This window comes from Ammodytes marinus, assembly GCF_949987685.1.
Source record: "Ammodytes marinus genome assembly, chromosome: 6".
Lineage (NCBI taxonomy): Eukaryota > Metazoa > Chordata > Actinopteri > Uranoscopiformes > Ammodytidae > Ammodytes > Ammodytes marinus.
In genome coordinates this window covers 5953657-5980571 of record NC_137235.1, presented here as the reverse complement: position 1 = coordinate 5980571, position 26915 = coordinate 5953657, and the positions used below count along the sequence as shown (strand labels likewise).

General features: G+C 41.1%; 3 protein-coding genes across 3 annotated transcripts; 1 reads left to right on the top strand and 2 right to left on the bottom strand.

Moving 5' to 3' along the window:
- Positions 1–14: 14 nt before the first annotated feature.
- Positions 15–6060, bottom strand: tmem184c (transmembrane protein 184C). The gene is made up of 10 exons (XM_080030201.1): positions 5452–6060; positions 4695–4825; positions 4561–4597; positions 4215–4420; positions 3291–3365; positions 3076–3169; positions 2808–2920; positions 2530–2629; positions 2092–2263; positions 15–1702 (listed from the first exon to the last, which is right to left on the bottom strand). The coding sequence occupies exons 1-10, from the start codon at positions 5566–5568 to the stop codon at positions 1392–1394; spliced, it is 1356 nt and encodes a 451-aa protein (XP_079886327.1). The 5' UTR covers positions 5569–6060; the 3' UTR covers positions 15–1391.
- Positions 6061–6272: 212 nt separating this feature from the next.
- Positions 6273–7772, top strand: cox18 (cytochrome c oxidase assembly factor COX18). The gene is made up of 2 exons (XM_080030133.1): positions 6273–6390; positions 6553–7772. The coding sequence occupies exon 2, from the start codon at positions 6612–6614 to the stop codon at positions 7677–7679; it is 1068 nt and encodes a 355-aa protein (XP_079886259.1). The 5' UTR covers positions 6273–6390; positions 6553–6611; the 3' UTR covers positions 7680–7772.
- A 4603-nt stretch (positions 7773–12375) lies between these two features.
- On the bottom strand, positions 12376–25265 carry ednraa (endothelin receptor type Aa). Its single transcript, XM_080029726.1, has 8 exons — positions 24977–25265; positions 23400–23929; positions 20965–21092; positions 18470–18668; positions 16934–17086; positions 16207–16340; positions 15838–15946; positions 12376–14625 (listed from the first exon to the last, which is right to left on the bottom strand). Exons 2-8 carry the CDS (start codon positions 23862–23864, stop codon positions 14488–14490), a joined length of 1326 nt encoding a protein of 441 aa, XP_079885852.1. The 5' UTR covers positions 23865–23929; positions 24977–25265; the 3' UTR covers positions 12376–14487.
- Between the last annotated feature and the right edge of the window lie 1650 nt (positions 25266–26915).

Sequence of the window (26915 nt, the reverse complement as noted above, 5' to 3'; positions counted from 1 at the left end):
CAAATGAAACTGTGTAACGGTAACATCGTGCTCTGATGTTATCCTGTCAGTTTTATTAAGAAAAAAAAAAATCAAATAACGTAAGGCAATACAACATTCTCTAGCTGGACATGATGCCGATTATGCTGTGGATTTGATACATTTATGCATTTTTCTGACACAAATTGATATCCTAAACTGTACATTAAACATGTCAATATCCCTGCATGAGTCCCTGGAAGTCACTGTGACGAAAGACCTCGGAAAAATCTATGTGGTGGAGAAAGTGAATGGCTTAGGTGGTGTAATAGCTGCTCTATTATTCTAGCTTAAAGGCTTCAAAACTGATGAACATCTCTTCCAATAAGATTAATCCTAGCTAATGAAAAAGTAACTGATGAATGTAAAATGGTGAATTGGCGTAGTACAGAGACTAGTTCCTTGGCAAAGCGTGCAAGGCATCTGAGAAAAAGTAGCGAATGCATTTATTATAAACACTAGTGAGTTGTTTGCAGTAAAGCATTGATAGGAAGTGACTACAATGTGCTGATTGTACAGTCAGACTGAATTATGATTATTATGATTTTTGTACAAACACGTTGTACTTATAGTATCAACTCAAAACCCTAGGAAATGCCTCACATTAATATTGTTTCTGTAGTGATGTCAGTTAGGACAGGTTTAGCTTCAACCTGCTCAACCACTGTTAAGTCTAAACAGTGCATTCCAAAATGTTGTTGCTTCTGCTCTCTTTCAAAATGATAAATTCCTTCCATCGGGGAATACTGTACATATCTAATCCACATTATGAAAATTTTTAAATTGTGGACATCTAATGAGCTTAAGTATAATATATTAATGATGTCCTCTTAGATCACTACTAACCAAGATAGAGAGTGAAGAAGACCTTTGTAATTTAAAAAGGTTGCATATTTCACTTAATCATCAAACACTCACATCTGAGACCTTGATATGACTGAGATGTGACACGCACAGAAATAAATCCCATTTGGAAAGGACATACATGCATGCTTCACTCAGATCTGTGAAGAAATGTGTGCTCCTTGGGAAGCGTTAAAAATTGACTTAACAGTGAAGTTAAAAGCATCCTGGCAGAGCCCACTGAGCCATATACTGTAACCTCCTTAGTTCCATTACAAACTGCATAAAATGTACGTTATCCACAAATCATTTAGTGCCATAACTCTGAACATTCTTGGAGCTGTCACAGGCAGAGAGTTCCATCTAAGTATGGACTTATACTACATGGTTGATGTGCACTTTTAAATAACAGTCTATTTAATGTGTGCATCAGTACAGCAATGTCTGGAGGAAAATAGAGAAGCTGTAACTGGGTCCTGCCCAACCATTGACAGCCAGAGTCTGTTGGTGAATTCAGCCTTATCAACAGGCTAGTCGATCACGATGAGATCTGCCTCTGCTGGTTCTTTGCTTTGGTCGGTCCTGTCTTCGTCCATGTTTTCTTCCGGTCTGGCCTCATGACCTTCGTCCCATTGTGCCGAGCTGAGCCCGGCTGGAGCTGACTTGGAGTGTGGAGTGAGGGTGCTGCCCAGGCCTTGGTACTGTCCTCTGGGTGACTCTGGGTCGGACAGCCCCTCTGCTATGGCGTCCTGAGAGGCGGAAGAGAGCAGACCGGACCGCTCGCCATCCTCCTGCGCCTCGCCGAAGTAAGGCTTCCTCGGACGACCCAAAACTGTTCTCCCTGTTAATGACAATAACAAATGTGTTACAGCCTCTTACAATACACAATTAGCAGGGTTCCTACGCAGTATGGAAAAGTATGGAAATCTGAGTCATATCCAATTGTTTACCAACTAAACCTTAGTTTTTACTTGGTTTGGTGTTTTGGGCAAAGATATTACCATGGGTCTATGCAAGTTCTTCGAGGGCTTGCTTCAGAAACATTTATTTATATAATAGACATTTTACTTTTTGTATTCAGATGCCAAATATAGAATTCAATACTACAATCTACAGAGAATTCTGGAAATTTGAATCTGAAAAAGTATGGTATTTGGATATTGAAAATGTGTAGGAACCCTGAAGTGGGTGAGGTGAGTGCTGCAGCAAAGAAAACTAGTAGACACCTACCAACATTGCGGACTTGTTCTGATATGTCTGCTCTGACATCAGACACGTCCCACATTGCCATGAAGGAGTCAAAGCAGGAGCCCTCCTCGGCCTCCTGGATGTAAGGCTTGTAGGTAAAGCTGAAGTGATGAGCAATGGCCGCCAGGAACATCTCCACACAGATGATAAAATCCTGAGGGAAAAAGGACAGTTACATGTGTTTGGTTGGTTGTGTTTCCCACTGGTAAAAAGTCAAGTCGTATCAGATATGTATTACAACTTAATTAGGAGGCCATACTGTTATATACTGTACATTAGTGAATGTACAGTATATAACGACCGCAGAGAACGACCGCGGGCGGGAATTGAACCCGGGTCTGCTGCTGGCCCCGGCCCGGGGGGGTGTGAAGTTATTCTAATATTAATAATTATTTCTTAACTTAATGCACTTTAGCTTACCTGTAAGCCAGTAGCTACAGCCTCCACACTAGTCCAGTCCCATGTTCTATTCTCTGAGATAATGCCCACTTTCACCAACAACGCGATGAACACAGCTTGCCTAGAATGGTTACACAATGTCAGTAGCTACCACACAATCTCACAAACAGTATATATACAAGGATTGGGTAAAAACTCTTGTAAAAATATAGGCAAAAACCACTCATTCACAAAGTATTTTTTAGTATGTTTTCAGAAATGTGCAAATCAAGTCATTCTATTTGAACACAGAACATTACCAGAAAGAGACGAACACCACCATTTTGACACAGAGGAATTTGCCCACTGGTTTGATTGGGCCGAGTTCTTCTCTCAGAGCCCTGTAGAACAGCACCAGGCAGTACATGGCAAACTAAACCAGGGGAAGACAGAGAGAGAGAGAGAGCAGTCTGGTTCAAAACAGGCAGCTTGTAACATGTGTCATGTCCACCTTATCTCCTAACATGCCAATACAGTCTTAACTTTAGGCAAGTGACATTAAGAATACTCATAAAACAGAAGCATTACCAGTTGTGACATATTGTTGACGATGACCAGGTATGTCCATGCATTCCCTGAACTAAAATTGCCTTCATCGTACACTCCACACAGCTCACAAATTCTAGGAAGAAGAAAACGGCCACAACAGAAAAATGTAAATAGTTAAGAAAATAGCTGTGATTTGATATCAAAGGACAGAATAAAGTGCATCATGTGGAAAGAGGAGAGCGTACTGTACTTACAAGGCAATCACTGTCGTAACGGGTCTTACAACGGTGTACTGCAACACTCCCAGTTTGCATCTCAACAGCAACACCCTGCAGAAGATATGTACAGTAGGATTTGAATTGGAATTGAATTGGTTATTGCTCGATCGGTCAAATCTATTGAATCTGAAATCAAACCTGATCACTAACAGCCATGAGAAATACGATGAGTTGATTCTGGCAAAAAGTTTAACAACAACATTTTAACATTGAGCTTGCCTGGTTTTTGCCTTGACAACTATTCCACAATGATCTTCCATGCAATAATTATAATGTGGCAGTATTATAAAATTGAAAGATAACCAAATTTGTGCTTGTTTAGAAGCAGACGCATGATAACCAATTACGGATGTGGCCTGACTGAGGCTAATATGAAGCTTGTGACTCACTGTCATTGATTTGTTGTTCGCTGTTTGCTTAGAGAGAAAAAAAAAACTTTTGATCTCAGAATGTCAATGTCATGAGACACACTCAAACAGACTGCAAGAACAAGAAACAAACCCTTCCACCTTTTAGTCACTTTCATTGTTTTCTTTTCGTAATACACCAAAGGGATACTGATAAATCCATAATATAATTTAAAAAAAATCAGTTGGATCTCTAATTGTAGGCAATTTAAAAGACGGTAATGAAATGTGACTTTGGTCCATAATGCTTAAAAGTTTGGGTCAAAGTATAGAGGGTAATTATTCATTTTAAGCTAAATTCTTGAGCAGTGTAGGATGCATATTAGGCAAAGTACAGCATAATGGTACAGTGTGATGGCTGCCACATAGTAAGGTGAACCTATTAGAAAGTACCATTTTGAAAAGAGGATGTAAGAGGGGCATCAATTTTGTAGTAAACTGTACATAAACTAGTCATTATTGCGATAGTGGTATAATCTTTGAGGAAACCTACTCTCCCATTGGCCAGGGCGGACAGCAGCACAGAGGGGGCAGGTGTCTCTGCTGCTCCTGGACCTCCAGCATCATCACCAGACTGGGATACTGATTCTCCAGGTAGTTCAGCAGGAAGGTCATGAAGTTGTAGATGACGTAAGCCTCGTAGCACTCTCTGCATGTGTCCACGTAAATGGCTATGCTGGGGTACTTCAGAGCAATCCACTAAGAAAAAATAAAAGTTAAGGATTACAACGAAAGTGAGGACATAAAAGAAATAATATGGCAGAAAACATTCACTCAATCTTATACGAATATACAGAATGTGTTGCACAATGGCTTTGAATAGATAATACACAACTCACGCTATCCAAGCTGTAGATTGGAACCATCCATAATATCCTGAAATAATAAGAAAAACAGACAATGAAAACACAAAAATATTAAAAAACAGTTTGAGGCTATAGTTCATGGATGACATGATTGCTGCCGTCTTCACCTGATGATGGGTTTCTGAAGCTCTGGCTGGGTGTAGTTAACCAGATGCTGCAGGATGCCCCATAGTGATATGGGGATGGTCATGAAGACAAATATCCCAGCGATGAACCATGCTTTATTAGGTGTGCTAATCTGCCATTACATGGAAAGAAGCAGTCAACAAAGTTAACATTCAACTCAACGTATTAATACATATAAGTGTGGGAAAGTAGCATGGCTGGAATGTCAGAGTGCTGGGCCACTGTCACGAAGATACTGACACTTTATTTTAGCAGAAATTTTCAAATACTTATTTTTTTTAATAATTATAAACAGTTTAAAACATTCTTATTGCACTAGCGGGATATGATAAAAAGATGAGGTGTTTGCAGTGAGCGTTGCCTCATACTTCAAAAGTGGATCATGTGTTTTATACAAGTCTATAAATACATTCGGGAACTACTACTGTAATATACACACAATGGAAAGGAGTATAAAATCAGTGGGGAAAATACATATAGTTTTTAAATCTATCGATGATCTAAAAGCTGAAAACAAAACTTAAACTAAAAAAAAAAAAGTTGAACATTTCCCTTTAACATTAAATCAATGAGATGTCACACCACTAAAGTAGAAGTACATTTGTATTCAGGTTCAATACTTGAGTACTGAATTTACTTGGTAACATTTCACCACTGCAACAAAAACAACAACAGGGCACCCAGATTTTAAAATGTGTCAACATGTCTATCAGATGCATCGATCGACCACGGACTGACCCCTGACTTCTGCAGCTCCCAGATGCACAATGGCAGGACGACTAACAGCAACAAGATGTACAGCACAACGACCAGCGGACGGATCCATCTCCTCCAGTTCCCAAAGGAGCAGGGCATCTTGGCATGAAGATTCTGCGAGGCCCTTTTTAAAAACAAAAAACTATCCGCAGGTTCAGGGAAGAAATAATCCCATTCGCCTCACAAACGCTCGAGACATTAAACGTTAGCATTGCATTGTTGCACTTTCTCTCGTCGAGACTATAAGTCAATGTCAGCCTGTCACTGGTTGTACATGTACGTTTGCCCTTTCGCTAAAGTCCATTCACGAGGAAAAAGCTACGGGATACATTAGCAGCTCATATGACTCGTTGTTTTTGTTTCCGAGACAGGATGCTAACTATGCTAGCTTGTCTGTCGTTTCACCATGTAAACAAACAATAGCAGAGCCTATCTGAACCGTTTTTAAGTAGCTCAGTGTGTCAGGTAGTGAGAAAACAAGTTCGCGTTGGTATACCAATCGGTTCCCAGGATTGACGAAGACTTAAAAGTATTTTTTCTAGTAGATTTTCGTTGGTAAAAGTTTCCAAACAAGTAATTTCTGTAGGGGGTGTACTTCCTGCTGTGGGCTTCAGATGAAGTCCCGCCCACACTCTAGAATGTGATTGGTGGTACCGAGACGAATAGCCAATCGGTAAAGAGAGTTTACTTCCTAACAGGACGTTACTGGTGTCTAGTTTGGTTGCTCTGCATTCATGGCTGTTCCACCTTCCACTACAAGCTCTTCTCCATGCTCTACTCTCCTCGCCTTTGGAATCGGGTCCTTTGCTTTAAGTCGTTTTACATTTACCACGATTTCCTCCAGACATCCACCTACCTGACATGTGTCGGTAAAGAGTGTGACGTCATCTCCGCGGGACGCCGTGCCGCCGGGTGCTGAAGGTGACAGATAGAAATGAATGAATGTAACCTAGTCGAACCTAGTAGCCTACTATTATTACATTAAGCTTTGGTAGTACTGTTCTAGTTACAGCCATGCCAATAAAGCTTATTGAATTAGTCAAGGTATAAAATCAGTTTATTGATTGCATGTGCTGTTTACAGACGGTCAGCTGACGTCACACAGAGGACCAGAACCAGGCTCAGGTGTCCAGTCTGTGACCATGTTGAGTGTGGGGGGAATCCTCCTGCAGCTTCCTCTACGAAGACTCTGTGTGGCCGCTCGACCTTCTGCTGGACTCTGTGGCCTCACCTCCCCTCATTATAATCATAATAATAAGTTAGATTTATATAGCGCCTTTCATGGAACCCAAGGACACTTATCAGGTATCCTTACCACTTCACCTTTGCGGACTATATCACCTCTATGGCCCCCCTCAGGTGTCAGAACTGTGTCCGGCCCTGGTGGCGGTTGGTACGGCGGTCTCTCTGACTCCGCCCCCGTCCACCTGTGTGAACACTTCCTGGTTGGCGTGCAGCAGGCCAGCGGGTTGCCGTGGTGGCTGAGCATCGTGGTGGCTACGCTGTCAGTCAGAACAGTCATCACGCTTCCCCTCGCCGCCTACCAGATGGTCATCATCGGCAAAGTGGAGGCGCTGCAGGAGGAGATCTCCAAGCTGGCCAAGGCGCTCCGCTATCAGGTCTCGGTCCGGGGGAAAGAGAGAGGCTGGACGGAGAACCAGAGCAGGATCCAGTTTAAGAAGAACCTTCGTAGGATTGTGTCTCAGCTCTACATCCGAGACAACTGCCATCCCTTCAAAGCCAGTGTTCTTGTGTGGGTACAGCTGCCCTTATGGATCAGCCTCTCTCTAGCCCTACGTAACCTTAGTCTAGACCAGGCTGATTTGGGGCTGGCAGCAGGGGGCGCTCTGTGGTTCCCGGACCTCACCGCCCCAGACTCAACCTGGATCCTGCCTGTACTGCTTGGCCTTACCAACCTGTTTATCGTGGAGGTGTTTTCACTACAGAGGGTCAATCCGTCACGTCTGCAGAAGGTTGTGACCAACGCCATCCGAGGGTTTTCCGTGGTCATGGTCCCCATAGCGGCCACCGTGCCCTCGTCTATGGCCCTGTACTGGCTCTGCTCCAGTCTGATGGGGCTCACTCACAACCTCTTTCTACGGTCTACAGTAGTACATAGGATGCTGAAGATACGCAAACAGAAATCAGAGACTCCGTACAGAGACCTGGTGACGGCCTTCAAAGCAAAATACTTCAAGAATACTTCTTAAATTAAAAAAAATTTAAGTTAACATCAAATACTTTATGTGTTTTTTTATACCAATGAAGAGATTTGATGTTATTCACTGTAAATATGGTGTGGTTCCAGCTGCCACTCTGGATCCGAAATGTCTGCCTTCATCACGAAATACTGCAAATAAATACAGAGTTCTTCAAGTTCACATCCAATGCTTCATGTGTGTTTTTCTACCAATGAGGACAGTTCATGATATTTACTGTCAATATATGGAATAAAACTGATGTGAATTAAAAAAAAAAGATTTGTTGTTTCACCAGCAGATGGCAATGTGAATTAACAATTACCAGGACTGAGACTGGTCACCATGTTTAGTCAGTCATAGTGTTCTTTCCTGATGTGTGTTATAGATCCCATTAAGGCCTTGATGAAGCGCGGCCTTTTGTTTGGGCTATTTATACAAATTATCAGGACACCGAAGTCATACAAATTAGCAAATCAATGCTTTTACTCTTCCTTCCATTGGCCTTTTAAATGAATATCTGCCTCTAAAACTTGCAATAAAAGTTTCTGTGTGTCAAAATAAGGTGGTTTTAGTCTGTTTCTGGTAGTTTCTCTGTTCAAAGTCAATGATAGGGCTTTCACACTGACACGGTCCTGATTCTGCCTCTGGTTCAGTTCTGGAGTCGGATAACCTCGGTGAAATAAGGTTTTACATAAAATCAGGAACCACTCAATCTACTGTCAGATCTACTGGCTACAGAAACAAAACCGTCATTCTCATTTCTCTCCCTTTGGAAAATAATTTCTCTCATTAATGCAGAACTCAAACAGCAATTTACCCTTTAAAAAAATTTAGTTTTAGCTTATGTTTTAGTTTAATCCAAAGCCTGCATTAACAGAGCAATCTTAAACTCCTTCTTACCTTTCGCTCCCATGTGCAAGTGTATGTGCACATGTGTGAGTATATTTGTGTCTTCTAACGAGGGGGAGGCAGAACTTTCCTTCGTCGTCTCTACTGCCCCACAGTCACAGAAATCACTGGTTGTAGCAGGACAGATTGTTCATGAATTTTGAATCGCTCCTTTTGGCTTTTATGAATTAGAAATGGTCTTTGCCACAAGTCGTGCAAGCGAGTGCCACAACAGTGGATATAGCTGGGAGGGATAGGGGATTGCAATGCAAAGTGGCATGCAGGGCACAGCCATGTAAGGGCAGGGTAGATAAACATATGCTGTGTTTGATCAGACCCAAAACACATTCTAGCATAAAGGATGTGGCGTCCATTCTGTCTCTCTGAATCGCAGCCATAACTGTAGGGTGAAGTAGCTAGTACAGTGTGTGCCTGAGCAGGAAAGACACACACACAGTAAGCAGAATGGATATAGGACTGAGGATTAATAATAATCAATGCACAACAAAGGAGGAGACACACTGTCTGATTGCTTAGATGTAATGTATCAGCCAGAGTGCACCTCCTTTGTCAGAGGAATACACAAGTCTGCAATTGTTCAACAATGACTTATTTATCTTAATACGTCTGCCATAGGCCTCCGTGTCAGGAAATGTTCAGGCTCACGGAGAGGGTGTTCACTTCGGTTCATCTGTTCCTCCTGAACAACAACAGAAAGTGACGTACTGTAGGTTGCAGTCGAAGACAGTTTTCAAAGACATACAGCGAGATCTGTAAAGTTATTTTTACCACCAAGAGTTGCAGCATTACTTTGTGTTACTCTGAGTCTCTTGTAAGGATACATCTGGTTACATTCTATATTTTTACTGTCAACGAATCCCATTAATAAAATGACATTGATTTGTCAGTTTTTCTTTATGTATCCTGATATTAATGCCTTATAAAAACAATCAAAACACATGAATGGGCCACATGCTCTCAGACTGTAATAAACATTTGGTACACTATTTATCTTGAGTCAATGCTACATACCCTGTCTGACAAGCAGATACCCACTCAGGCCACTTAATACATGTTCTTGTGAGCAGACTTTTTGTACCTTGACATGTTTCGACTGTTGGAATAGTTATGTATTTGCCTGCTTTCTTTGTTTATTCTATATTGCACCTACATTCATTCTTCAACAATTTTACTATTCTTGTATTGACTGTGTTTTGTGTTATTTGTATTGCCAGCACTAATGTTGGCTTTAAAAAAATGTGTCTGAATTATCCCATTGGTAATGGGCCGTGAAGAAGCGACCGGACATGCAAATAAACCATTCATTCACTGGTCTGTCCACAAGAACATTCTTTATATGTTGTGACTAAAGTACTTCACTTCACAAGGGGATATGCTCATGGCCCGATTAACCTGCTAGGTTAAGGGCCCCGGGGCAAAAAGGAGCTGCTAGGCCCCCTAACTTCCCCCAAACGTCCCCTGACCTCCCACTCTTTGTGCAGTGTGTCCAGCCTTTCTCACCCTGAAATACTCCTCACTCTCATTCATTCACCCCCTACACTACCCGTATTACACCCTACATCCACCCTTTGTTATCAATTGTTCTAAATGATTTGTTGTAAATAAGTTCACTTCTGTATAACTACTTTTAAACAGTGTTCGCAATCTACACAGCATGCTACAAAGATATAAGCAAAACTGGGGCCCAGGATCATTTGTCCAATTTGTCTGTTTGACAGTCCGGCCTTGGTGACACTGAATTCACACACTGTAGGTCATGGGAAATGTCTATGTTCAACTCTGTGCATTCCAATGATCTGTGGTTCACTGAACTAGTATTCCCCTCTGTTTCTGGGTGGGCAGAATGCATGATATTGAATTCTATATGGAATTGATCAATTCCAAGACTGTTTTCACTTCCAAATGGTTTCCTTGAATCAGAATATTGATTGCTTTGAGATACTTTGAGAAACTTTGAGATACTTATCTTATCATTTGAGGTCTGCCTCAGGCATGTGTTATTTCAATGTTTTTGTTTTTACTTGGGCACTTTTTACGTCTAAGAAATGTACTGTATTTTTACTGTTTCTTTTTTTAAATAGTTTTATTCATTATTTTTTTTAATAAATTGTCACCTTTGTGTATGAAATGCATTTTACTATAGGCTATAAATCAACTTTCCTTGTTACAGTAACTTAATTTTTGATTATAATAGCCTGCATTGGAAATTAAAATAAAGTAAACATTTTGTAATTTAATAGGAAGCAAGTCTTAAGCAATTTAAAACACAGGTATTTTATTATTTAAAGATTGAAGATTTGAAGGTTCAGTTTAAGCGTTTAGACAAAAAGAAATATAAACAAAAAGCACAACTTTTTTTGCATCCCATTTTTTCTTTATCAGTTCCCTCATAAAGCGCTGGACCAGAAACCCCTATTATCAGTAATAACTTTTGGAGATTGAGATCCAAAGTAGATATCATTCCTGGTTGCGAACGCCTTGACAAAGTGTCTCTCATTGCCGTGAACATTGATTGGCCTTGAACACTTCACCGTATCAACCTCCAAATCTGAATAAGATCCGCACAGAGGAGCACTTTGGACCTTTGAGATCCTTCAACATTTGTTTTTTGAGCGATGTTCAATTCACTGCTGCCAAGAAACAAGGTTCCCACCGAATCCTGCAGAGCAAAAAACCCACTCCCTATCACTCTCCCTCACACCCTCTGATGCCTCTCTCACATTTCGTTCCCAGATATGAAAAAAAGAAATCCCAGAAATGCATGAATATGTTCCAAAATGTTTATGCATTTTCTGCAAATCATTATTGAGTTCATCTTTTTTTAAAACACTATATCTCAAAAATTGCATATCTTCAGAGTTACTGGGAGCTGATTGTGACATGAGTTCATACGAGGGATATGGAGCAGTTTCATAACGCTTATGACATTGGCTTAGACATATCTCCAACACGCCGAAAACAAGGAACGGGCCAACGTCCGATAAACCAATGTCTGCTGCAGCGTTCTGTTGGTATTGGCTGTTTTTCAACTTTTGTGTATGGGATAACATGGCTCTGGTAATTGTCTCCTTTTGAGACGTACAGAGATGGAATGAGGCCTTTGGTCACAGCAAAGTAGACACTAAATTGTAAGAAGTTGCCACAGATTCATTCTTTGTACAGCTAGATAGATAGATAGATAGATAGATAGATAGATAGATAGATAGATAGATAGATAGATAGATAGATAGATAGATAGATAGATAGATAGATAGATAGATAGATAGATAGATAGATAGATAGATAGATAGATAGATAGATAGATAGATAGATAGATAGATAGATAGATAGATAGATAGATATTGTCCTTCCATATAAAACACTCCAAATAGCAGCATTCATCTTTGTGGAGCTCCAGGTCACAGCGACTAAGTGCCCTTGCGTTTATTTTTTTTATACAAAAAAAAGCTAGTTATTCCAAATTCCTTTTATTTCTGACCAATATGCCATTATTTATAAGCAAACTATACATAATCCTGCCTCATCAAAGCTAATCTAAGACTAAAAGGGTGGATAAGGAATTGGTCCAACTTTGCTTCCCCTCCATCCTCTTTTGGCAACGCAGATGAGAATTGAGTTATATGTATCGAATTCCCAGCGTCCCGAGCCGTTCACATCCTCTCTGCTGACACTATAACCCTCAGGGCTCGGCTGCCAAGCAGGTCACAGTGGGCTTCAAATCACTCCCAGACGCCTCCTTTTCACAGACGCAGATGAAAAACAGAAAGGGGGCCCCTCAACTTCCCGGAGAAACCAATATTAGTACGACAGTGGGATTGGAAATGGGTTTTATTTGGTAGAAGCAGCAGCGTTGACACGATCAAATCCATTGCAACAAAAAACCTATGAATTCCGTCATTTTTACAGGTTATTGTGAATCGCTTCTACGGATAGTGGTTCAAATAATACTGAACAGAAACTGTATATCGCCCGTTTCTTCTGTACACAAGTGCGACTAAAGATGTCCAGGCAATTATATACACGGCACTCACACACATGCCAGCACGCATTTAAGCACACACAGGGGGTTACATGTAGGCCTATTCATTCACATTAAACAAATGTATAAGGCAGTATAGTTGAGAATATGATTTGCACATAAAAATAAATAGTTCTATTAGTTTTGGGGAAATGCCCTTTTTTTTGCCAAGAGTTCGAAAATTGATACCTCTCTCACGCCTGGAGAAGTTTAGCTTAGCTTAGCATAAAGACTGACTACAGGTGGAAACGACTAGCCAAAGCTCTGTCCGAAAGTAACAAAATCTGCCTGCCAGCACCTGTCACTACTTAACACATAATATATTGTTGCATTGTTTTGCTGGTTAGCTGTAGCAAGGCTGAAACTAACAGGCAAAAAAACACAAATTGTTTAATAATTAGAAACTAACAAGATATAACATGTTAATTGCTAACTTTCAAGCTAGCTGCTAACTGAGCTAAAAACCTCTGGCTGTACTGTAGCCTCATACGCTAGATGAAAGTGGTATCGGTTTTTTCATCTAACCCTTGGCAAAAAAGCAAATAGCCATATTTTTTCCAAAATGTTGAACTGTTCTTTAATGTTTGTTTTGGAGCACTCACCGGCCACCATTCAAAACGAATTTGCCATTCTGTCATTACACTGGTAATGAAGTCTGTGTAAAATACTTATATCAATACTGCAATAGAACACTTTATAAAAGTTAACACAATATACATTTATATTCCACGGGTTATACAAGCAAAAACTAAAAAATCACAAATATACTTGTTTATATCTGATAAAATTCACAGTGTTTTGGGGGGAAAAAAGCTCATTCCCGTCCATGGTCCAAGAGGTGATATCAGACCTGTCATAATGCATTACTTCATATTTAATCATTTGCTTGACTGTGTGCTATGAAAATACACAGTTTGTACCTTATCTGCTCTGAAACCTGACAACCCATGTATTTGATTTTGTGCCTGTGTATGTTGGCTTGTTCTGACAGCAGACTGAGATTATGTTGCAAAGTCTTTCATTTTTTGGAGTTTGGAGGTCTTTGGGTCATGATTTACGTTAAGAAAAAATCATATTTTTGTCGATGCAGGGACAAATCTTTCTTGCCATTTTCCCTTATTTCCTGATGTATCGGAGAAAGCTTTTGTCAAGCAAATATGAGGCAAATAAACATCAAAACATTCTTGGAATCATACCACAAGGTATCTCAACGTTGTACAACCGCTTGTATATTTAATGGGAAAAAATTGTTGCTCAATTCAGTAACTTGCTTTCCTGTTTTTCCACACATAGGTGAGTGGCAAACTGCTGGGGGACTGCAGCTCAAACTCATATCCTATGGTTCCCTCTGACAGCGAGCAGTCTGGCTTTATTTTCCCCCTTCCTGTAGCTCCGTGCATCCTTCCCAGTAGCGCTTGGCCCTTTACAGGAATAGAACACTTGGCTTCTGATTGAGAGGCAATTTATAGTCACCGCTCTCTCTCTCAGCTGCATCCTGTTAAAGAGTCCTCCTCTTACTCATGCCCCTCTCTCCCCCATCTTCTCTCACGCTACCTACAGTGTCACTGTCCGTGGGTGTGGGAATATACTACAAACAGTCCGTTTTTAAGGAAGTTTTTCTTCCCGCTGAGAGGCTGCATTGACTTCAGAAGAGCATTGTACAATAAAATCCATTGTTTTTTCCTGCTTTTATCTCCAGTTCCTAATCCGTCTCTGCCAGGCTCATATGTTGCTTCAGTGGTCCTAAGGATGTGCATTTGTTTGTTGTCTGAAAAAGTGCTTTTCTTCATGTATATATTTGAGCATAAGTTGTATTTTATTTTATTTTTTTAAAAGCTGCTAGATATATGGACGAGAATGGAAAATGTTCCTCATGTGATGATAGAGAGATCAGTCGCTGTCTTTGCGGATGCTGCGATCCGTTGGGACGTTGTTGGGCTCGGGGCTCTTACACTGGATACTGGTGCCGTTCATGGGGCCAATGCTGCTCACCTGGCTCTCAGAGTAACACCAGCAGCACAAGCACGACTGTAAGGACAGGTGGAGAGGAGAGACAAATGATTAAAAGAGAACACAAAATGCAGTTTCAGCTAGATGAATAGATTGATTTATTCTTGAGTATAAGGGCCTTGGGAGAAACAAAACATTAGGAAGATTTTTAATTTTTTTTTCATTCGTTGAGCTTTGTTTTCTGTAAAAAATGAGGTTGTAGTAGCCCATTATATACGTACAACTATAGCAATGATGCATCATTTGTGGTTTTAATAACGTTTTGCTTGAGTTATTGATACCACAAGTACGGATCTTTCAACATCTTTCCAACTTTACTGTAATCTTGGACTGTCAAGTTTATTTGCGACATTGCATTTGAAATTTATGCATAATGAAAAAAAAACGTCCTCCTCTAATTTTTTTTAAATCTCCTGTGGCCTTAATAGTCTTCCATACCAAGAAGTCACTCATTAATACACTGTCTCGTGATTGTGTATTCTGTACACAAGCGTAACATTGTAAAATCAACAAGCAGCCTCCACTGGTTTGTATATAACTATTAAATCAGTTTTGTTTAGAGGCAGATTTGATTAACTGTTTCCAATGATTTATGCTAATTTAAACTGGCAATATCTTCATATAACAGAACACATATATGGGAGTGCTATTGATCCTCTCATCTAACTTTTGACGAAAAAGGAAAATAAAAGTATAGGCTATACTTCCCAGAAACGTCAAACTGTTTCACAATAGCAATTGTTTTCCACATGTGTAGCACAGACTCTCCCTCTCTCAACTCCTATACCGTGCAAACTCCAGGCATGGTGTATCTCAAGCCCAGGTCACTTTGACATTTGCTGTGCGTGACCTCAGCCATACAAAGCGAATACATAAATCAGCGTGACTGCTTTTACATGTTGCTCATGGAATGTCATCACCAACGCGGCCTCCGTGTCACTGACGAAAGCCCGAGTACACTGTTTGCTTTACTGGCCTGACTAAATCTGAAGTGTGGGGGCCTGTGTGTGTGTGTGTGTGTGTGTGTGTGTGTGTGTGTGTGTGTGTGTGTGTGTGTGTGTGTGTGTGTGTGTGTGTGTGTGTGTGTGCGTGTGTGTGTGTGCGTGCGTGTGTGTGTTTATGTGTGTGTGTGAGAGAGAGAGACAGAGAGATAAAGAGTGAGTGTTTCAGTGTGCTGATGCAATACCAGTAGTGGTGGTCTGTCTGTTGTAGTACAGGGAGGTACCATACCTTGAAGCAGTTTTTAAACTTCTTGCTGACAAAGTAGAGGATAATGGGGTTGATGCAGGAGTTGATTGTCGCGAGGTTCATACCAAGATAATCCAGGACCAACAGGAAACTGAAAACATGGAAATAGAAGAAAGAGGCGGATTATTATTAGTATTATTATGTACGTTTCTTAAGGAAGTGAGTGAAAGAGAGATCATTAAAGATCATCAGACGAAAAATTAGACTGTTTCATAAACATATAAAAAGTTCCTCTTAGCAGGTTAAACAACAAAAAAAACATCTGTGTCCACAGAACAATAGTGTCCTATTCATTTCCATACTCTGTACCTTTAAATAACATTGTGTAAGTGTCCTGTACCAGTCACTCACCTGAGCAGATCACATCTATTCTTATCTCTGGGGTCATAAATCATCTTCTTAAGGATCCTGCTGAGGTGCAGTGGGAACCAGCACAGGGCAAAGATGAGCACGAGGCAGAAGACAGCTTTGGCCACCTCCCTCCGCTGTGGAGATAAACAACAGATTGTGTTCCACCATTAGCCAGGAGATGACCATGTTTGTGTAATGGACGGCTAGAGGTTTTAAACCAATGTGGACTCATTTTACTCTGAAAAGTTGTACAAGATGATAAAGTCACATCAAAAAATATGTGTGTAGGAAGGTAGGGTCTCCATGCACCCCATTGTTATATTTTTGTAACTTACTTATTTGCCATCATCAAGGTGTTTATCAAACTAATTCTGATGTTCCGGACTTTTAATTTTTTTCCCAAGGGTCTGTTTTTTCGGCCATCTTTTTGCTAATTTTGGAAATCTTGTTTTTCAAGTTTAAGACACCAAACCTAGTTAAAATCATGACAATAACCCTTTTCATTCAGTTTCCCATGCAAGAATATACAGAAGTCCCCGGATTATGTCTAGCTCAAAAGTTGTGTAGATTTGAATTTTCTGACCCAACATACCCTTTGTGTAATATTTCAAGTGCGGAACATCAACATTTTTTATATTAGTATTTAGTATTACCAAAACGTTAGAAAAATATATCCACGGGGGGTGCAAATAAAACAGATTTTTATTTAGATGTCGTATTGTCCGACCTGTTTGAGGTGTTCACTGAGTGCGATCCTGAGGCTGCCGTTCCTGTGGTTGAGCATCTCCCAGGTCATCAGCGTGTAGAACACAGCGGTGCAGGTCAGCGGGACACAGAAGTAGAAGCCAAACAGCCACCAGTCCTTTGCATTCACGTAGAACTACAAGTAAACAAGTACATGGCAAACAGTTGAGTGGCACTTCAACTGAAATACTGTATAATGCACAAGTCACTGTGTGAGCCGGTAGTTATGGAACGAAAAAGAGTTGAGGTTTGTCAAGACGTATTATTTATTTTGGTCCGGTCCAATGACAGCCAAGATTTATTACAGAAGATTTATTATTCCCTTCTGTTCTTTTTGGTAATTTATCTCTAGAGGGAGGATCTCTCTTTAAAGTCCCGTAACTGCTGCTTATGTTGGCCTTAAAGGTTCAAATACTATAGGAGTGATTTGAGATTATATGGCTTAAGCAGGTATGATCCTAGTACTGAGAATCATTGCTCTGGTAATCGAACCTGAGCCAGACATAGACCACCACCAGACTACTAAGACGTCATTGTATGTAGTTCTGAAAACAAACCCCATCTGGCTCTCCGTGGTTCCAAAAGAAAATGCCCTTTTAAAGACACCGCAATTTCCAAACCCTACAAACGTGACAAAACTCAACCATATAAGCAAATTTCCATAAACAACAAGAACAAACATTTTGAAGTTTACAGATCCACTCCAAACTTTGGCCTTATGTGCCGCGTATCCACAAAACAAAGTTCTGCTACTTCATTTTTTATGATGTAATGCTTTCAAGAGGCTATCTGCTATCTTTTCTCAGACCTCAGAATTGCGTTGCTGTTATCTGACAGAGATTTCTCCAGTGTGGTGCGTTTGGAGTTAGACGTGCACATGTGGCTCAGCTTGAGGCCCCGGATCTCAGGTCTCAGTAATTGCGCTCATGGCCTGCAATCAATTATGTGCTCCACAGATGTGAGAAAAGGCCACGGTCATCCAGGGAAAACAAGAAGATCAAGTTTATTTGTTGAAGTGATACTCCTCCATTTACTCCTGGCTTGAAAGGTGAATGTGGGTGGACTGGCACATCCGTAGGTATGAAGGGGTTCAAATTGTCTTATGTTTTTAGGTGTGAGTTTCCTACACTATTAAATCAATTACAATTTATTTTAATATGGAGGTCATATATGAAAACATATGCCCCTATAATAACCAAAATGGCACAGGAGTGCCAACTGGCCACTAAAAATGCACATTTACTCCAAACAAATGACTAACACTTTTAGGACGATTAAAATGTTGCTGACGCTGAACTATCACTTTCACTTTCACTATTCCTCATACTTGTGGGTTTCATATCTCAGCAGTCCAGTTATGTTGAGTCTCTTGCTCATACAAAATTCAACCACCTTTCTGTATCAACCATGACACATTGTTCCATAGACAGCACATATTGGCCTTCATAGAAGCAAAACAATAGGACACAAAAGCACTTAACTGCAATATTCTTACAGGAAAGGCTGATAGTGTACATACCCGCATGTAGTCATTCTTGGGGTATAGCATACAGGTGTGGAACGTGGCGTTGTTGTAGGTGAAGTTGACCATGTCGAAGCACACAGCCTCCGGTACAGCCAGGAGCAGTGAAGAAATCCAGATGGTCAGAATCTCAACGACTGTCAACAGAGGGATGCCCACTCCCTGCACTCTGCTCCATGATGCCACAGCCCTGTACCTGTGTGTGTAGTCCAGACGAAAAAGATTAGGCCTTCCACATGGATCAGATTATTAAAATGATTAGATTAGAGTTAATATGATCAGGAGGGAAAGTGAATTACAAGGATTGATAATGAAATAGCACTCCTGGGATATAAATAAGAAAATTTAAATGGAAGAGTATCAAATATATAACACAATGAGCATAATATGTAACGGCCAGTTTGTTAAGGCGAGACACTGCATGCAAAACATTTTTTTCTTTATTGGCCATTATCTCAACATTTGGATTCTGAAGATTATAACAGAAAGATTTGATCACATGTTGATAATTGTCTGATTTATGAAACATTTTACGGTTAAAAACATGCTGAAAATGCATTTTTAAGACCTATGTACTGTTTTTTTTACTATGAAATGAAAATAAAAGCTGTATCCAAATTATGTTCCGTAAAAACTTTGGACGCTAAGATTTTGTACTTTGACTTCATCCCACATCTAGATTTTTGATTTTATAAAGAGATGCAAATGTGAGCATAATTACTTATACATTGCTTAATTTGCATATTGATTCAAACATTTTGGAAAAAATTGGAACACAAAGAATAATTGTATTAATGTAAGTACTCCACTGGCAAAGTTTTATTCTTATATCTATAGGTTAATCATTTTACCCCATTCACCTGCAGTGTCTCGCCTTAAGTGAAACAGTGCTGCAGGAGTTAATTTCCTTTCAGTCACCGCTCCACCGTTAAGTAGAAATCGTTAAAGTCATAATTTTCTTTGCGTCTCCCAATGGACAACGCTAACAGCATTTTCTATACGCATGGTAGCACACCAAGCACAACAAACTGCTCCGTCAGCAAAGAATAGCAAAGTGTTAAGAATTAACGAGGAGAGTTGATCAATTGTTTATTTTAAATATCTAATATTTATATTTTTGTGAAGCCTCCAAACAGAATGGCCCCGTGTTGGCAGAGAGGTCTGTCTGTTTGGCTTGTGTTTCCCTCGCACCCAACACTTGTTTGCCTTGTTTGTTTCATTAATGGGAAACCACTTGTCGAAATGTTTTAGTAAAAACCTGCATCAAGATTTTATGGCCAAAACAATATATTTTTCATGACACATTTGAATTTCTCTGTCGAACAACATGGCGCCATTTATATTTTACTAAGTGGTTATGTATCCACCTTTTTTTCTCTTCCTCCAACATTTAAGAGATACAAAAGGGTGTCAAGCGCTTCCACACACAAATATATTCTACACATTGCCTGGAATAAAATGGAGAGCATCTGCAACTGTAAAATGCTGCCGCCGTTTTCTCATAATAGAGGTCATTTATAATGTCGACCTACTTGAACCTTGGAGCTTATTCAAAGCAGGGCAGGCGAGCCTCTTATCGCTAACGTTGTGTCCAGTACATTAAGTGAGATGACACGGAGCTTCAGCACTTCATGATCATCTTTTATTCATTAGGGAATTTCTATTAAGGTACTATAAAAGAACTTACTATGTGTATACTTGTTATGAAAATCAATTTTTTTTATTATATAGATATAGAATTTAAGGTGCATATACCATACACCTAATGCTGCTTATAGAATATATGATTATATAAATAATTCCATTTAAGAAGTGAAGGGTTTTTCACAAAAGTTTTGAACACAGAGGCAATAAATAGAAGAGCAGTATCGACCTTTCTCGATAGTGATAGCTTGACTAACTGAATATTCATGTGAATGAACAGGAGTCAAAATACCATTAGATTTTGGTAACCAAATCAAGTTTATTAAATTTCTCTCCAATGATTGGCTGCCTCCTCCAAGTTTGTTAAAGAGGGCAGGAAGTTTTGCTTTTAAACTTAAAGGTGCAATATGCAACTTTAGGTGTGCCAAAGAAGTGAACAATTTCCAAGGTATATTCTCATAACTGGATACAAACAAACGTTCCTTACAGGAAAATTGGATCCCTGGAACACTGGTTGAAGTTAGAAAGCTATCTACCGTAAAACGTTACTGTTTCACCGTTGCTATATACAGTAATGTTTTTTTTACAAACATATTCTAGTCTAACATTTGGTCCCAGGTGCCTCAATAAAATGTAGTTTTGGATTTATGATGATAAAATTATTCAATACTAGGAATTTTGTGTAGAGAATATATGTTTTGGAAACAAACTGCAGGCCTTCCAAATGTAAACAAACCGCCTCTCACTTTAAACTGTACATAGTGCACCTTTAATTATTTATGTGATATAGACCTTTTTGATCCCCCATACCCGAAACTGACCCATCACACATTCACGAGTGCACTGACCTGTCCACACTGAGGGCACACAGGTTGAGAACGGTGATGCCCACAGAAGCTTTCTGCAGGAAGGGCACCAGCTTACACAGGACCAGGCCGAAATCACTGTCTTCAAATGGGAAACGTCCTGCCAGGAGCTAGTGGGAAAACCGCAAAGAATAATCGTCAAACAAACTCTTATCTTAAAAAAAAGACTTAAACCACACTGTTCATCACAATCACACTCAGATAAGTTCTTCCTTTAATCACTGTTTGTGCTTAGTTAATGTATGGTAAATGACTTTAAAGTAAGCCATCATCAGTCTTACGGGTCTTTAGGGAGCTTGACTAATAACCTCACTGTGTGTAACTGATCGTCATTAAAATCTATTTAAGGCAATTTTACTGCGCGGCCAAAAAGGCACATCAAAGACCTCTCTCCACACGTCATCTTAACGTCAGAGGCCGTTTAGCCTGACACGCACCATATGGAGCTCGTCAGCTGATAAACACATTTGCACATCTTATTCTACGAGCCAGAACTCGCTCGCGATCAAACTTGATATGAATAATAAGTCACTCTGTCTTCAGCGGATTCTCAGAGCCACTTCCACCCCGCCCCCCCCCCCCCTTCCTTATAGTATTACTTCCTCTGGGAAATGAAGTCAAGGCCGTGTGTGTCGAGACCTTTGTTCCCAATCAAAGTGGACTTGACGCGTTTCCTTTTGACAACGGGACATAACCTGCGTAGGGACGAGTCTCTCAAAGCCGGAGCTAAAGGAGGAACTTCACGGTGCTTCCTGGCCCCTCTTTTGTTTACTTGAACTCTTTACGTTTTTTTCTTCTTCTCCTTCTTCCCAGGAGCACAGAGGAAAGGAGACCCCCCCCCCCCCCCCCACCACACCCCCCCATCAATGTTTTTAATGTATTAGTAGCTGATTATTTTTGGAAACACTGTCACGGCCCTGAGGAAGTGAAGTGAGGGGCTTCAGAACGAGGTTTCAAAATTGTAGATGTGGCTCTGTCTCAGTTTGGGCTTAAAATGCCCCCCCCCACCCCCAACCCCTAACTTAAAGTAAGATCTCTATTTCCTTTCTGCACATGTTGCTCGCACTACAAAGACGCTGTGCCCAAGTTAATTCTAACCAGGTGGCTCTCTCTCTCTCTCTCTCTCTCTCTCGTTTTTTCTTTCTTGTTAGTAAAATGGCGACCCATGATGCACTATAGATCAGGGTGACTTACCACTCCATTTTGCCATCAGTCTAGATTATTATACAAAGCATGACATCATCTACCAACATAAATCAAACCAAGACATGAGCCGGGAAGCATCATCTGTCATCATTAACTTCATATTTTAAAGAATCCGCCTTCCTGAAGTAAACACAAGTGTTGTGAGTCACCCGGAAAATGAACACACAATTGAAAGCAGCTATTGCAGTCTGAGTAACAGACCCTGTTGACTTCTCTGATAACAACGACCAATACAAGTGTGTGTTTTTAATATGTTGTTGTAATATGTTGATACCGATATTTTCTCTACATTAGTATTGTTCATAAACACAAATCTAATAAGCCAATACTGTTTTGATCATGCCCAGCTGAGAATTGAATAACAAACAAATGAGTTTTTTTTTTATTACACTACACATTTTTGGACTTAACTTTTATCTGTATAACATATAGTAGATAGGGCTTTAATGAAGAAGTCAGTTTAAAACTCTTCACGTGATTTATCACTCGAGACTCGAAAATGAAACCTCCTGATAAGGGCCACTGACTAATGTCCCAGGTCAATACAAGGCCACTGCCATGTGTGACTACAGACTGATTCCCCATATTTATTTAAGTCAGCCATATCCCTGCTCCTCTCATCACTGATCTGCCCACACGAGGAAGATAGCCCACTGATTAAGCCTTCCTCTGTTTAGTTAGTTTGCTTTATTATCCTTACGGAAACTCCCTCCACTCCCTTGCACCCCCTTCCCACTTCCCCATGTTTTCCCGTCAGTAATATGCCACTTTATCTCTGCGTATCAACCTCCATTGTTGATGCATTTCATCATATGAACACACAGACCTGTCACTCAAGAGCTTGGCTTTGAAAATATATGGTCAAGACTTCAATTAAAGGTGGAGTCAGCGATTCTGGGCAATGCTTGTTGTCAAAATCACTGTTTGTCAAAAATATATATATAAAATTCAGTATTTCTACACAGTCTATGCTCTGTAAACAGGCATTTTGCAAACTAAGGTGGGCCCCCTTTGTTTACATACCAGATTACAGAGCCCAGGCTGTGTATTAACACTGGATTTTTTTTTTCAGGGCACAACCAGTATGGACAGGTAGCGGATTGTGAGGAGATATTCACTAATTTTGACAAAAAGTGATTTTGTCAACAAGCGTTCTCCAGAACTGCTGTTTCCACCTTTAATACATGCGCCAAACAGAGTGAATACCGTACCTTGAACACATTGATGGGTATGTCTATGATGATGTAGATGAGGTCCCCCAGGGCCAGGCTGGCTATGAGAGCGTTTGGCCCGTTCCTCATGCACTTGTGCTGGTATATAATCCTCAGCAGGGTGGCGTTGCCCACCAGGCCCACCACGAACACTACAATGGAAATGATGGTGTTGATGTACTTGAAATAGCCCTTCACAGAGGTGCTTTCCACGCACATGGGCATGGGTGTCTTTTGGACAGTGTCGTTTGCTGATACCACAGCTTGCGCGTCGGGCCCCAGGTGGAGCCCGGGCCCCGTGCCGGGACTGATGGTGCTGCTGTTGAAAGCTGGAGACTGGCGGGTGGAGTGGACCAGAGAGCCAGCCAACCAGTCCTCCTCTGCTGCAGCGCTGTTTATCTGGCACATTCCTCTGGCTGCCATACAGGCCATTAGCACCAGCATATGTAGAGCCGGGGCGCCCATTATGGAACACGTTGGCCCTGCTTAGGTTTTTCCTTGATCGAAAAAGACCGTCCCAATATATCTCACTGGTGAGAAAGGAGACAAAACAAATGAACAAGGTTATTCTTTCAGACAACAACACACAGCGTTCTTTTCTAATTTTGCCTCTTTTGACAAATCTACCCAAATTGGAATATCGCACGTCAATTAGGAGAAAGTGAAACAGCATTGGTGTGCTCTCAGAAGCTGTGTGGGGGAAACTCAAACAACTTCTTCAAGAGACTTCAAAAAGGGTTCTTGGCAAAGGGGGGCACATATGGAAGATGTCAGGCCCAGTTACAGTCAGTTAAAGATGGGACATTGGGCATCTCAGTTTGCTCTCAGTCTTTCCTGGAAGAAGGAGCTGTCTGTTAAGTCTCTGCGTCAATGATGTTGCAGCAGCCACATCGTGAGGCTTTATAACATCTTCTTCTGCTGTATTCGCAGTGAGCCGGGTTGCGTGTGTTGGCAACGGAACGATTTCCTCACTTTTGCATTCTCCTCCTGTTTCTCATTTAGAAAAGCTTTAAACAAAGAGCCCTCTTTTTTTTTTTTTGCCAACGCGAACGAAATGCTCCAGGGCTCATTTCCAGTCAGCATCCTTCAACGAAGGCATTAAGTTTAAAGTTGAACACAGATGAAAAGCCAAGACAGTGCCACACAAAATACATAGTCATGCCTTGGATTACCCTCTGATTTATTAAGTTAGTTTATTGTAATATACATATATAGCCTAGATATCTTCACATTTACTGCCTTTTTGACTGGGAACCCAACATACTTTCTGGACCAAATCAGAGCAATTCACTCTCCACCAAACTCCATGGTACGGAGCAGATAAAGTTTCAGACTGTCAGATGGATGGTGAAGCCCTTTTCATCATGTCACATGCAGGCAGCACCAGGCAAACTCTCTCGTAGCCCAGAGTTCTTCCTGCTCAAAGTCCCAGCTGTCACCGAGTACACAAAGAACTATTTAGCAGCCAGCCCTTCAAGTAGCATCACAGTTTAGCATCAGCATGACACCGCTGGGATCGGTGACAGCACGCAAACTGATGCGTCCATAAATAATAAATAGCTTTGGTTTTCACCTACCTCTTCTAAAATGTCTGCCTGGCCCCCTTGGAAAGCGTCAAGGCAAACTTTCGGCTGAAGCCCCCCAGACATCTGTATCACATCACATGAGTAATTAACGCACTATCAAAGCCGCGGCGTATCCCACTTGGTTTGAGCAATGCACCCGTCTGCTCCGAGGTGCCTTCGCATTATGGCTCAGAGTTTCCTGTGGAGAGTTTGCAGTATGTCTGAGTGTGTGTGTGTGAGGTAGTGTGTATTTCTGAGTGTGTTTCTGTGTGGTTGTGTGTGTGTCAGAGCACCAGTGAGGCACTTTGACTGGGTGGGATAGTAAATCTCCACCTCCCTTTGGTAACAGACTGGGGCCCCCTTTGGAAATATCTCCCCCCTCTCTCCTCACTCTCTCTCTCACTCTCTCTCTCTCTCTCTCTCTCTCTCTCTCTCTCTCTCTCTCTCTCTCTCTCTCTCTCTCTCTCTCTCTCTCTCTCTCTCTCTCTCTCTCTCTCTCTCGGAGGCACCGCCTGCTGACAGCCATCTCCAAACAGTACACACACACACACACACACACACACACACACACACACACACACACACACACACACACACACACACACACACACACACACACACACACACACACACACACACACACACACATGCAGGGGCAGGGGGGCATCTGGGAACCTAACGCCCCTCCAATCTGCCCCTTTACTTAAACCCCTCCCTTTCAATCCACTGTCTGCTTCACATTATATTGTCTTGTATACATTACATGCAACTGTTTCCTCACGCAGGAGGCAGCAGCAGCGGTCAGATGGCAGCGAGGAAGTCAGTGTCCGTGTTGTGATGTTGTGCTTCCTTAATTTGAGAGGGACAGGAAGTGGGAGCTAACTGTCTGTCTGCCTTTTAAGTTTACAGAGTAAATCACTGCTTGGGTGGCCCCCAGACCACATCACAATTTCTTACTCTCGCTAAATGTGAACCCCAGCATTGGTTTTGCAATTAAGTTTCATAGTAGCTGTAAAATGTGGGTAATTACCTGACTGTAGGGTACATTATAAAGTGGTGAGAGAGTGATTACGTCTATACACAAGCATTCCCCTTCAAACATGTAAATGACACAATGGCAAAGCCCTGGAGAATACAACATTCTTGCAGAACACACACACACACAGCAACACACAGACACAGACATACAGACAGACAGACAGACAGACAGACAGACAGACAGACAGACAGACAGACAGACAGACAGACAGACAGACAGACAGACAGACAGACAACCAACACACACACACACACACACACACACACACACACACACACACACACACACACACACACACACACACACACACACACACACGATATGTCTGTCCACAAGCATTCCCCATCAATTACCAAACATCTAAATCACAAAATATTTAAATCCCTCAAAATAACCAAAAAAACAACAATACCAAAGCCCATCTCAAACAGACAGCTCGGGCTGCGAGATGACTTAATGTCTGAGCAAGAGAAAAAGACAGGTCGGTGTCAGGGGGGAGAAGAGTGCTTCTACATCAGCGTCCATTATGGATCGAAAAATGGAGCGTTTATCATGATGTGTTCTGAGAGCAGGAAGAGGGCTATCAGAGCCACTACCACCATCCTTCTTTTCCCCCACTGCCAAAGAGCCAACACAGCAAGTGCTTTAAGGGGGGGGGGGGGGGGGGACACTCAATTAAAAACATCATGTGCTAGTCCTTTTTGCGTGAAGGAATTCAGTGCGTATTTGTTTAAAAAAAGGGGAAGCAACTGAATATTTTAGACGAATGGAAAGATAGATATGTTCAAAACCCAGATGTGGTCCATTGACAATTAGTAGATGAATCTTAATTTGATTGTGTGAGCTATGCTTTTTAAATCAACATGAACTTCAATAAAGTTAAACAAAAGAACGATGCGTTCATTTCAAATA